This window comes from Rhineura floridana, chromosome 1 (genome assembly GCF_030035675.1).
Source record: "Rhineura floridana isolate rRhiFlo1 chromosome 1, rRhiFlo1.hap2, whole genome shotgun sequence".
In the NCBI taxonomy this organism is placed as follows: domain Eukaryota; kingdom Metazoa; phylum Chordata; class Lepidosauria; order Squamata; family Rhineuridae; genus Rhineura; species Rhineura floridana.
The window spans coordinates 29,192,666-29,206,906 of NC_084480.1; the positions used below are offsets into that span (position 1 = coordinate 29,192,666).

At 44.0% G+C, this 14,241-nt stretch overlaps 1 protein-coding gene across 1 annotated transcript in view; it reads right to left on the minus strand.

The window, feature by feature from the left end:
• The window catches only part of LOC133380218 (5'-AMP-activated protein kinase catalytic subunit alpha-1-like), a gene marked incomplete at its 5' end in the record, with an annotated part of 32,657 nt that extends 29,355 nt beyond the window's left edge, over positions 1-3,302 (minus strand). The window contains one exon of the mRNA XM_061617042.1: positions 2,975-3,302. Within this exon, the coding sequence (XP_061473026.1) occupies positions 2,975-3,302 (328 nt within the window). The remainder of the gene's footprint in view (positions 1-2,974) is intronic.
• Between the last annotated feature and the right edge of the window lie 10,939 nt (positions 3,303-14,241).

Consider the following 14,241-nt stretch of genomic DNA (forward strand, 5'->3'; position numbering starts at 1 on the left):
AGTACACTATGTCCACTGGATCACCTCTATCTATATGCTTGTTGACACTCTCAAAGAATTATAATGGGTTACTGAGACAGGACTTTCCCTTGCAGAAGCCATGCTGGCTCTGCTTCAGCAAGGCTTGTTCTTCTATGTGCTTAGTTAATCTAGCTTTAATAATACTTTCTACCAGTTTTCCAGGGACAGAAGTTAAGGTAACTGGCCTGTAATTTCCGGGATCCCCTCTGGATCCCTTTTTGAAGATTGGCGTTACATTTGCCACTTTCCAGTCCTCAGGCACGGTGGAGGACCCAAGGGACAAGTTACATATTTTAGTTAGCAGATCAGCAATTTCACATTTGAGTTCTTTGAGAACTCTCGGGTGGATGTCATCCGGGCCCAGTGATTTGTCAGTTTTTATATTGTCGATTATGCCTAGATCTTCCTCTCTCGTTACTACTATTTGTCTCAGTTCCTCAGAATCCCTTCCTGCAAATGTTAGTTCAGGTTCAGGGATCTGCCCTATATCTTCCACTGTGAAGACAGATGCAAAAAATTCATTTAGCTTCTCTGCAATCTCCTTATTGTTCTTTAGTACACCTTTGACTCCCTTATCATCCAAGGGTCCAATCGCCTCCCTAGATTGTCTCCTGCTTTGAATGTATTTATAGAATTTTTTGTTGTTGGTTTTTATGTTCTTAGTAATGTGCTCCTCAAATTCTTTTTTAGTATCCCTTATTGTCTTCTTGCATTTCTTTTGCCAGAGTTTGTGTTCCTTTTTATTTTCCTCATTTGGACAAGACTTCCATTTTCTGAAGGAAGACTTTTTGCCTCTAAGAGCTTCCTTGACTTTGCTCATTAACCAATCAAACAGTTATGAAAATCAAGGGGCAACAAATATTGATTCTTATGAGGTAAGTATGTCCCCATCATGCTTCCAGTTGCAACCCTCTCACTCATGGACCCATGGAAGGGTTCCAAGGAGAACACTGCTGAGAAGGAAACTGAACCCCACCCACCAACCACACTACATCCACACCCACAATATGAAAGAAGAGGGATGTAACAAAGTTAATTTTTACCAAAATTAAGTGGAACCTGAGTTAAGCTCAAGGCACATCTAACTGTGGTTTGGCTGTAGATGCACACCTAACCATTCCTTGGCTGCAGGGACCATTACTTGGGCTCACGCACCCCCTCCTACACTCTGGATTCCCTTCCTCATTTCCTAATTCAGGAAAACTATGACTTATGGCTTGCCTGATTCAAATGCAAAAACAGGAACCAGGAAGTGAGGGAGGGAACTGAAACATGAAAGGATGGAGTGATGGAATCTCAAGTATGATCCCAATGGCCAAAACACTGTCTGACTGTTATATGTGAATGATGAGATAGGTCTCTTTCTGCTGTGGCACCATAATTTTGGAATGTGTTACCACAAACTACAAAGCTATTAGGATTTTGAAGGCAAAGCAAACCTTCATTTATTTCAGCTTGCTTTGTCTTTATTACTTTGTCTTTATTATTTTGATGTGTTGTTATTATTTGATGATTCCGAGTTACTGCAATAAGTGTATCTTGTGGTTTTGTTTATCCCTTTGCTTTTTTTTAAGTCTCTGAGACTTGCATCTGAGTAAATACACTTAGAATCAGCTTGTAAGATCAAAGCCCCCATTAGCATATCTCCAACTGTGAATTTAGAGATTTTTTTTGCAAGAAATAGCAGAGTAGCAAATTCCTCCCTTGACTTTGTTTATAAGGAAAAAAGATTTTAAGAACACCATGCACTTGAGAATCCATATACACACATCAATCACCTTGGCTTTAGCATGCTAGTCTGTTCTTTTTGCTAAAGAATTTAAATTGTTTGATTGCTGCTGCTAAGTTTTCCAGACAGAGCACAACAATTCTCTACCTTGGCATATTTGTTGCCAGTCTACCTCCCTATTTTACCATATTATTTTTAGGACAGATCTCGGCAAATGCTGCTTATGGGGAATGGGAAGAGAAGAGTAGAAAAGCATGCAGTCCTGGACTGGTTGAAACTGGCTGGGGAACAGGGAACTTAGCCCTAGCTGGGAGCAGCAGGAGGGGCTGCAAGGTGACAGTAAGAGGGAGAGGCTGAAGGTGAGTTGACAGAACTACAGACTTTTGCTCCACAGGCACTAACTGAGAACTACACAAGTTATAACCACTATGAATCATCCAAGCTGTCACAGCACGTACACTTACTTGGGAGTAAGTCAGACTGAACTCAGTGGGGCTTACTTCCATCTAAAACAGGCAGTGGATTGCACTGCAAGGCTGCAGTCCAGGAACCCACTGAACTCAATTGGACTTGCATCTGAGCAAACATGTTTGCTAGGATCAGGCTGACAGAACACAATCCTATACACTGAACTGAGTGAGCCCTTACTTACGAGTAAACATGCATAGGGTTGGGCTGCACTGCACACCTATGCCCACTTGCACAGGAGGGAACCCTATTCAACTTACAGCTAAACAGGCATATACCAAAGCCATAAAGAGAAAGATCTTGGTAAGGTTTTGTACGCTGTCAGCTACTGATTTTATTAAACAGCCGCCCTTATTGATATATTTATCTTAGAGATGGGGAAATACCGTTAGCCCCCTATCGAACGCAAACCATCATTAAGAGGGGGAGTCCCCATTTTCCCCCAAAAGGGAGCCCCGCTTTGCAAAACTTGGGGGGTGGGCTCCCACTGATGCAACCCCTCCCCAGGATACTAAGCAACGCCCCCCTCCCGTCCTCGCCTCATCCCAATCCCCTTTAGGCAAAGGCGCCGGTTTTGCCCCCTCAGAGCTATAGGGAGGAAATGACACGGGCACAGACCCCATCACCGTCACCACTACCCCAACCGCAAATTAGCCGGGTGGCGGGGGGGGGGGAAGAGAGAGAGAGAGAGAGAAGGAAGGTGAGCGCAGCTCCTGCTGCTGCTACCGCCTCCCTCCCTCCCTTTGAGGCGCTCACCCTTGACTTTGCCGAAGGTGCCCACGCCCAGCGTGTCCCCCAAGATGTAGTGCCCTATCTTCACCCGCCCGTGCTCGTGTTTCTGTTTATCCGCCGCCGCCGCCATCTTCCGCCGAGAGCCGAGCCTGCGCACAAGAGAGCGAGGAACGAGACTGGCTTCCCCTCCCCGACAGGAGAAAAGAAAGGAGGAGAGAAAGAAAAGCGAGTCGAGACTGTAACGAGGGAGGCACCGGCGGCGAGGACTGAGGGCGAAGAGGAGACGGCTCAACGACAGAAGCGCCCGCCCGCTTGCCCGCCTCGACACCCGCAGAAGGGAGACTATGGCTCCTTATTCCCCTTTCGCAGACTGGGGGCGTGGGATGGGAGGGACAGACCACGAGAAATTATTTTTAAAAATAATTTCCTGAGGGCTCGCCCTATTAAGATTCCAGCAGCAAAAACAACAGAGAGCCTTGTGGCACCTCAAAGGCTTCGTGCTGCAGCCCTAATCCCACTGACCTGTGGAATTAAATCCCCTGGAATTCAGGGCGGCTTAACTTCTGACATAGTTAGGATTGCAGCAATTCGATGATTGGCATATGTTTTCCTAGACTACAGTCCACTTCATCAGATGCACAATTTACACCTCGATAAATCTGTTTCCTCACACACCACACATAGTTGAACTGTGGAATCGGCCCGCTGGTGGCTGACAATTTGGACAGCTTTAAAAGAGGATGCGACAAATTCTTGGAGGATAAGGATACCAATGGCTGCTAACCCCGATTGCTATGTTCTACCTGCACTGTAGGAGGCAGTATGCTTTTGACTACCAGTTTCTGGCAACCAAAGAAGGGCAGATTGCTGATGCCCTCAGGTCCTGCTTGCTGGCTTCCCATTAGTATCTGGTTGGTACTGAGAGAATAGGATGCCTTTGGCCTGGTCCAGGAGGATATATGTTCTTAAATTTGTTAAAATCTTGCAGCACTTTAAAGACTATGTTGTTTTTTTAGGAAGGACTCTTCCCTTTTATCTCTTGTCAAGTGCTGTAGCCTAAAAGAAGAATAGCCAAGTAGAAGGTAGAGGCATTTTTATTTTATGCATGATTTGCATGCTCTTGCTGTTCTTAGGGATGGCACTGGGAAGCTCAGAAATGGATGAGTGGGCATTGAGGGTTGCATCCACATACATTATGCTTACAAAGCTACTTCTAATGCCTTCCTGGTGCGCATGAAGCATCAGTAAAAGATTAGAGGCAGTATGCAGTTGCTGGGGATCACAAGCAGGAATGTGCTGTTGTGCTTATGTCCTGTTTGTTGGATTACCATAAGTATCTGGTTGGCTACAGTGAGAACAGATACTGGACTTTGATAGGCCTTTGGTCTGATCCAACAGTAGCCTTATGTAGACGTCTGAACATGGGAAGAGTGCCTCATGCATGACTTGGTAGTTGCAACACCCCTTATACATGGGGAATGTTAATGCTTATTAAGACTGCAGTTGCAGGCACACTTAGGTACAACTGAGTGCCATTGAATGCAGAAGGACCTTACTTCCACATAGATGTATCTAGGATTTCCCCAACCTACCCACCCACTCACCCCATATTTTTAAACAGCTCTTTGTCTTACACAGCTGTCTGACCAAAGTATAGTTATCAAATGTCTGGATATTAGATTTTTATACTCTAACTAAACATGTCCACAGAAATTAAGCACATTCAAACATTTCCTGGCAGATAGGAAAATTTTCACCTGTCTAATTTTTGCAGGCCAGGCCAATACTAAAAAGTCACAGTAGCAATCAGTTAAGGAAAAGTTACTAAACCTATCCAGAACAGTTCAAACACCCTTCCGTTGGTTTCTCTCTTTAGAAATGAACCACTGGCCAAGAGCCAAGATGTCAAAGGAAGTGTAATAAGCAAGGGAAAAAAGCTGAGTCACAGCTTCCCTTCTCTTCCATTTTAAAAACACACCCACTATTTCATACACAGCCTGGATTCAGTCCAAGGTTACTCAAAAGTAAGTCACACTGTATTAAATGGGAGATGGTCCTAAGTGTCTGTGCATAGGACTGCATTATTAATAAAATGCCTCCGTGCCAGACCTTAATTAGGCTAGCAGAATACTCAGCACAGTACAAAACACAAGTGCTAACACTTTTTGGAAAGGACAATTAAATAAGCACTTTTTGGTAATGCTGTTATTAGATCTGGCTTTGTTTGCATTATTGCATGTCACTGGCTTTGATCCATGCATGTCTATAACCAAATAGCAGCCACCCTCTGAAATTCACCTCATGGAATCAGTATTACAAACAAAATGCTTTCTCCAGTTCCAGCAGTAGCACTCTTCATTACGGTTTGGAACTTCTTCCCATTAAATACAAATGCTATCTGTTGTCTTGTTGGCACCTACTGAAGACCTACCTCTTCCAACAAGCCTTTTAAGTAGAGATCTTGGTTTTATTGTTTTATCGCTTGTTTACCACCCTGGACTCCTTTGGAAGGAAGAGCAGGATATATATTTAACAAAAAAATTTAAGCTGCAGGGTGGCCTTTGGCACTAGGAATGTGGACTTAAGGCATACAAAACCTGAATGTACAAAGTCAAAGCAATGGTTTACCTAGCCCAGTGTATCTCTCTCATTCTGGCAGTCACTCTCCAAGGTTATAGGTCCCCAACTTTTGGGGTCCATGACTGAACTCTTCTGAAATGTTAAAGTGTTGTGGACATGACCATAAAATGCCTGCCATGGAGAGCGTGGCTACTCATAAAATGGCTGCTGTAAGTGGTATGGCTAGTTCCAAAATATTGGGAGTATCCCAATAACAAGTGCACATACCTTCTCTCATTCAAATCAATGAAGCAATTTCTCAATAGACTTGCATGGGGAGCTTGTGTCTCCCCACCTCCAGACATTTTTGGAAAGGCCCCTGCCACACATACACACACACAACCCTTAGGGCAACAGGGCCCTTTATGGGGGAGAGCTCCCCCACCAGTGTTTTTTTTTCCAGGGATGAGGGTTCCCCCACCCCATGCAAGTAAACGGATAAATCACTTCATTGACAGGAGGCAGCAAGAGCCTGATGGGCACTGTGATAGTGCCTTGCATTATGCAGAGTTCTTTTTGGTACCCAAGATCCTAATAGGAAATGCCAAAGATAAAACTTGGAATCCCCTGGGCCTATACGGTAGGTCCCCACTCATACGGTGGGTTATGTTCCGGACCCCCGCTGAAAAGCGAAAACCACTGAAAAGCGGAACTCATTGAATAGAATGACACGCAATGCCTGAAAACCACTGAAAAATCGGAAGAAGCGCCATATGAGTGGGGCTTTAGTCTAATTGAGACCGCTGCATTAGCGAAGTGCTGTAAAGCGAAGTGCCGTAAAGCAGGGCCCTACTGTATAAAAAATATACAGGCAGCTACTAGATCTGTCCACCTAATGGCCCATATTGCCTACTCTGGTTGGGAGTGGGTCTCCAGGGCCCAAGGAAGAAACTTACCCACAACTTGCTACCTGACCCTTTTAATTGGCAACAAGAGACTGAACCTGGAACCTTCTGCGTCTAAATTACCGCTCCACAGAAACACATGCATTTACAGAACTGTGGTCTTCCCCCCCCCCAAAAAGGCCAAATCCGTCTTTTCCATGCCCGACCAGGCACAGGGGCATCAGAAGCAAAAAGAGGTTGAGTGGGCACAGACAGAGCATTGGTCCACCTAGCTCAGTGTTGTCTGGCCTAACAAATGCTGGGGATGGAACTGGGACCTTCCGCACACAATGCACATTCTCTACCTCTGAGCTACAGCAGCAGAACAAGTACCTGCACTGTATACTCCACAGAGCAGGACTCCAACCACTGAGCCACAGCTACTGCTACCTACTCAACAGTATTTGTCAGTGACCAGACACTATCAAGCGATCTTACACAGACAATTGATCCAGAAGGCAGTTTCTTTATATACACGTACACTTTAAAAGATAACTCCAGAACTATTCAGAAATATGCATTTTGCTACTTTTATTAGTGTTGCTTTTTAAGTCAGTTAACCCAGTATTGAACAATGTACAAAGTCCCAGTTATGCTGATTTTTTAAAAAACTTCCGTGTGCTCTTGCAGTGATTATTAACTCCGGGAGTGACATTAACCTGTAAGAAAAATCTGGTTTTGGACATTAGAGATTATTGCATTTAAGATTTATATAGTATTTAGGATTAACTGCAAAAAAATTGAGGAACCTGGCTTACAGATGTATGCAATTTACTGTACTATTCTATTACACATTGAAATGGTGCACACTTTCTTTTTTTGGGGGGGGGGGAGAGCCCAAGACACTGTTCCTGAAATGTCAGATATTGGTGGACACAGAGGACATAAACTTAGTGAACTCTTACCTATTCAGGCCCATACTGTCAAAGAAGGCACCTAAGGAAAGTGTAAAATGACATACCTGAAATAGCTTTCTTCCAGTTTTTACTAGTTTGAAGATTCTGAGTAATGCAAGTCATTGTCTAATCTATGGGCAGTATCCAATGCTAGTCAGAGTAGACCCACTGAAATCAGTAGGCTTATGTTATTTAAGTCCATCCATTTAAAAGAGTGTACTCTGAATGTGATTTATTTGGATATCATCCTACATATTTAGTAAGGTACTTGACATGTTGTGTTGTTACCTGGATTGTGTTGTTTTTGCATTGATTTTGGCAGTTGCTTTGGAGCCAGCTATCCCATGAGATTCAGTTCTAGACATTATTCAGCCTTTATGCATAAACAATTAAGTGCTTCTTTACATTGTCAACTATTACATCAAGCACCTGTTTTGGAGTGGAGGAAAACAAAACTTGGCATGATGCCAAAATGTATCTTCATATACTTATTTGCCAATGAGTAACTTATAAAGCCAGGAGATAACCATGTTTTAAAAGTGGCCTATGCAATAAGAAACTTCTCTCCCTCCCCCCCACTCATGTTTCGATAAACTAAACGGTTTACAAAACAAGTATGACTTTGCACAGCTATAGAGGAAGAACAGCATGCCCCTTTATTTAAGACAGGTGGATAAACTTTTTCAGACAAGAGGGCCACACTCCAAAACAGGGCCAGTGAGTGGTGTGGGCTGGGTAGAATTCTGAGGCTTGGGTAGAGGTGTAGGGGTTCCCTGCCTGATTGATTTAACAGACATTTGGATAGGGTGGGTGGGGAGAAGCAAGATTGTGAATCAAAAGCATTGTACTTGCTGAATTGGTCAACCCAGACACAAGCATTTCTACAAGTTTTGGTTTCATATGGCTCAAAGCATTCTACAAATAAGTGTGTGTGTCTGTGTGTGTGTGAGAGAGAGAGAGAGACAGAGAGAGAGAGAGAGAGATCTTGAACATTACTGTATCTCCCACCTACCAATTAAGATTGTTACCTGTCATATAGGAGTTAAAGGCACAGGAAAAAACAGTGCAAGGATAACCGTGTCTTGGTTTTCAATCCTGGCATGTTGCTTTCCATCAGCATTGATACACCAATCCAGACACAGAAAGGATAGATTTTGCATAGCACGGAGAAGCCAGTTTTATTCTGCACTGTTAAAAAACATTGATTCGAAGTCCTTTGGTATTGGTTAGTAACAATATTGATTTTCTGCTCTAGCACTTGTTTGAGCATGACATGAATTGACCTCTACTTGATGCTATGGACCAATTCACATTAAGGAGGCCTGCAAAGCAGTATTCAGCAGCATATTGGATTTTCCAGTTCATGGAACAGATTGATCCTTAAATTTATTGTTAGGTTTGTATTGCATGATGTTCATTCATCTCTTCTCCTTGAAAAGTCAAGAGTCTGTGCCATAAAAAGTTGGATGCCATTCTAGAATTCCCTTTAACATGCTTATTTTCAATGCTTCAGTAGTAATCTAGACATAAGATTTATGAGCCAGACTGTTCATACAATATCCTTAATAGCAATATACAATACCCTGAAACGGGCACTGATCTTCCTTGGACGCCAGTCTATCACATGGGTTTACCAATTGGCCAGCTTTCCAGATCCTACCACATTGTGATGTAGCTTTAAAAAAAATTAATCAAGTGGCATCCAAAACATGATACACTGATCTATTATTTATGTTCTTCAAAGAGATACGCCCAAGGCCAACCAAAGCATCGGGCACTTGAAACATGGCTTCCCACATCCAGACCCAACACATTAACTACTGCATTATTCTGGGACAGAAAGTTGCACTTCTATAGCTTAAGATTCCATCAAAGGAACTATTGTTATTCCCAATTACTGTGAGTGCAAGAGCAAAAATGACTAGCAGTAAAAATCCTGAGGAGCCCCACTGAATTCCATGACTTACTCCTAGCTAAGTAGGTGCAGGACTGCATACTTACATCCACATAATAATAATAATAATAATAATAATATTTAATTTGTTTGTCGCCTGTCTGGCAATTAGCCACTCTAGGCGACGTACATTAAAAGAGATAAAATACAATAACAGATGTAATCACATTAATAACAATAGGTAAAATACTGGACAGTCACCAATACATATAAAAGCAATTATAATAACAACATACGATAAATGACAGAATCATGGTGATTTACCCAATGACCTCAAAGGCTTGCTGGAATAGCCACGTCTTCAGGGCCTTGCGGAATACATCTAGGGAAGGGGCATGTCGAAGATCATATGGGAGGGAGTTCCAGAGAGTGGGGGCCACCACAGAAAAGGCCTTCTCCCTAGTACCCACCAACCTAGCTGTTTTGGTTGGAGGGATTGAGAGAAGACCTTGTGTGGCTGATCTAGCTGGGCGGCATAATTGGTGGCGGTGGAGGCGTTCTTTCAGGTAAGCTGGGCCGAAACCGTACAGGGTTTTAAAGGTTAAAACCAACACCTTGAATCGGGCCCGGAAAACAACTGGCAGCCAGTGTAGGTCAAACAACACTGGCGTGATGTGATCCCGGCGGCGGCTGTTGGTAAGTAAGCGCGCCGCCGCATTCTGTATAAGCTGTAATTTCCGGGTCGTTTTCAAGGGTAACCCCACGTAGAGCGCATTACAGTAGTCCAATCGAGAGGTGACCAGGGCATGCACCACGAGCGGGAGCTGTTGAACAGGGAGGTAGGATTGCAGCCTACGTATAAGGTGTAATTGATACCAAGCTGCCCGGCTCACAGCCGAAATCTGAGCCTCCATGGACAGCTTGGAATCAAGAACAACCCCGAGGGTGCGGACCTGGTCCTGTAGGGGCAACTTCACCCCACCAAACACCAGGTCAACATCTCCTAACCCTCCCTGGTCTCCCACAAGTAGTACCTCGGTCTTATCAGGGTTCAACTTCAACCTGTTCCTGCCCATCCATCCACTCACGGATTCCAGGCACTTGGACATGGTCACCACAGCCCTCTCTGGTGAAGATTTAAATGAGAGATAGAGCTGAGTGTCATCCGCATATTGGTGACACTGCAGCCCAAATCTCCTGATGATCTCTCCCAGCGGCTTTACATAGATGTTAAATAGCATGGGAGAGAGGATAGAACCCTGTGGCACACCACAATTGAGAGGCCAAGGGTCTGAAACCTCGTCACCCAATGCTACCTGTTGGCGCCTATCAGAGAGAAAGGACTGGATCACATCACAAGTTAAAAGTAGGGGAAATGATAGGTCTGTGACCGGTACACTAATGTCACTTCAAAATAAAGTTTAGGTCTGGAGTTGCCAATACAGCACACTTAAGGACTTATACTGGTGCCTGCAAAGCCTCTGAGCACCCCCCTTATCATGATAGCGTGTTACTTTTGTCTCTCCCCTTGAAAAAATATTTTTCCCACTTTCTATTTCAGCCGTATGTGCTTTTCAAGGCTCATGCACCTTAACAAAGTGGAGCAACAGTGAGTGTAGGGAGGCAGGAAAGGGGCGTGATCTGGGAGACTAGAGGAACATAAGAACATAAGAAGAGCCTGCTGGATCAGGCCAGTGGCCCATCTAGTCCAGCATCCTGTTCTCACAGTGGCCAACCAGGTGCCTGGGGGAAGCCCGCAAGCAGGACCCGAGTGCAAGAACACTCTCCCCTCCTGAGGCTTCCGGCAACTGGTTTTTAGAAGCATGCTGCCTCTGACTAGGGTGGCAGAGCACAGCCATCATGGCTAGTAGCCATTGATAGCCCTGTCCTCCATGAATTTGTCTAATCTTCTTTTAAAGCCATCCAAGCTTGTGGCCGTTACTGCATCTTGTGGGAGCAAATTCCATAGTTTAACTATGCTCTGAGTAAAGAAGTACTTCCTTTTGTCTGTCCTGAATCTTCCAACATTCAGCTTCTTTGAATGTCCACGAGTTCTAGTATTATGAGAGAGGGAGAAGAACTTTTCTCTATCCACTTTCTCAATGCCATGCATAATTTTATACACTTCTATCATGTCTCCTCTGACCCGCCTTTTCTCTAAACTAAAAAGCCCCAAATGCTGCAACCTTTCCTCGTAAGGGAGTCGCTCCATCCCCTTGATCATTCTGGTTGCCCTCTTCTGAACCTTTTCCAACTCTATAATATCCTTTTTGAGATGAGGCGACCAGAACTGTACACAGTATTCCAAATGCGGCCGCACCATAGATTTATACAATGGCATTATGATATCGGCTGTTTTATTTTCAATACCTTTCCTAATTATCCCTAGCATGGAATTTACCTTTTTCACAGCTGCCGCACACTGGGTCGACATTTTCATCATGCTGTCCACTACAACCCCGAGGTCTCTCTCCTGGTCGGTCACCGCCAGTTCAGACCCCATGAGCGTATATGTGAAATTAAGATTTTTTGCTCCAATATGCATAATTTTACACTTGTTTATATTGAATTGCATTTGCCATTTTTCTGCCCATTCACTCAGTTTGGAGAGGTCTTTTTGGAGCTCTTCGCAATCCCTTTTTGTTTTAACAACCCTGAACAATTTAGTGTCATCAGCAAACTTGGCCACTTCACTGCTCACTCCTAATTCTAGGTCATTAATGAACAAGTTGAAAAGTACAGGTCCCAATACCGATCCTTGAGGGACTCCACTTTCTACAGCCCTCCATTGGGAGAACTGTCCGTTTATTCCTACTCTCTGCTTTCTGCTTCTTAACCAATTCCTTATCCACAAGAGGACCTCTCCTCTTATTCCATGACTGCTAAGCTTCCTCAAAAGCCTTTGGTGAGGTACCTTGTCAAACGCTTTTTGAAAGTCTAAGTACACTATGTCCACTGGATCACCTCTATCTATATGCTTGTTGACACTCTCAAGCATTCTAATAGGTTACTGAGACAGGACTTTCCCTTGCAGAAGCCATGCTGGCTCTGCTTCAGCAAGGCTTGTTCTATGTGCTTAGTTAATCTAGCTTTAATAATACTTTCTACCAGTTTTCCAGGGACAGAAGTTAAGCTAACTGGCCTGTAATTTCCGGGATCCCCTCTGGATCCCTTTTTGAAGATTGGCGTTACATTTGCCTCTTTCCAGTCCTCAGGCACGGAGGAGGACCCGAGGGACAAGTTACATATTTTAGTTAGCAGATCAGCAATTTCACCTTTGAGTTCTTTGAGAACTCTCGGGTGGATGCCATCCGGGCCCGGTGATTTGTCAGTTTTTATATTGTCCATTAAGCTTAGAACTTCCTCTCTCGTTACCACTATTTGTCTCAGTTCCTCAGAATCCCTTCCTGCAAATGTTAGTTCAGGTTCAGGGATCTGCCCTATATCTTCCACTGTGAAGACAGATGCAAAGAATTCATTTAGCTTCTCTGCAATCTCCTTATCGTTCTTTAGTACACCTTTGACTCCCTTATCATCCAAGGGTCCAATCGTCTCCCTGGATGGTCTCCTGCTTTGAATGTATTTATAGAATTTTTTGTTGTTGGTTTTTATGTTCTTAGCAATGTGCTCCTCAAATTCTTTTTTAGCATCCCTTATTGTCTTCTTGCATTTCTTTTGCCAGAGTTTGTGTTCTTTTTTATTTTCTTCATTTGGATAAGACTTCCATTTTTTGAAGGAAGACTTTTTGCCTCTAAGAGCTTCCTTGACTTTGCTCGTTAACCATGCTGGCATCTTCTTGGCCCTGGTGGTACCTTTTCTGATCTGCGGTATGCACTCCAGTTGAGCTTCTAATATAGTGTTTTTAAACAACTTCCAAGCATTTTCGAGTGATGTGACCCTCTGGACTTTGTTTTTCAGCTTTCTTTTTACCAATTCTCTCATTTTTGTGAAGTTTCCTCTTTTGAAGTCAAATGTGACCGTGTTGGATTTTCTTGGCAATTGGCCAGTTACATGTATGTTTAATTTAATAGCACTGTGGTCACTGCTCCCAATCGGTTCAACAACACTTACATCTTGCACCATGTCCCGGTCCCCACTGAGGATTAAGTCCAGGGTTGCCGTCCCTCTGGTCGGTTCCATGACCAACTGGTCTAGGGAATAGTCATTTAGAATATCTAGAAACTTTGCTTCTTTGTCATGACTGGAACACATATGCAGCCAGTCTATGTCCGGGTAGTTGAAGTCACCCATTACTACCACATTTCCTAGTTTGGATGCTTCCTCAATTTCATATCTCATCTCAAGGTCTCCCTGAGCATTTTGATCAGGGGGACGATAGATCGTTCCCAGTATTAAGTCCCTCCTGGGGCATGGTATCACCACCCACAACGATTCTGTGGAGGAGTCTGCCTCTTTGGGGGTTTCGAGCTTGCTGGATTCAATGCCTTCTTTCACGTATAGAGCGACTCCGCCACCAATACGTCCTTCCCTGTCCTTCTGATATAGTTTATATCCAGGGATAACCGTATCCCACTGGTTTTCTCCATTCCACCAGGTCTCCGTTATGCTCACTATATCAATGCTCTCCTCTAAGACCAAGCACTCCAGTTCTCCCATCTTGGTTCGCAGGCTCCTAGCATTAGCGTACAGGCACTTGTAAGCAGTGTCTCTCTTCAAGTGTCTTTGGCACTTGTGGTTAGGCCTGTGGTAATTTTGATGTTTTGAATTTATATCCTGTGCCCCTGCTCTCACAATGCCTACTTCTAGGCCTACCCCTTTTAAAATTTCATCATTTCTTTGGTTTTTATCCCAGGGGGGAGGTTTATTCCGAACCGGACCTTTCTCAGCTCCTGTCGGGTTTCCCCCCTCAGTCAGTTTAAAAGCTGCTCTGCCACCTTTTTAATTTTAAGTGCCAGCAGTCTGGTTCCATTCTGGTTCAAGTGGAGCCCGTCCCTTTTGTACAGACCCGGCTTGTCCCAAAATGTTCCCCAGTGCCTA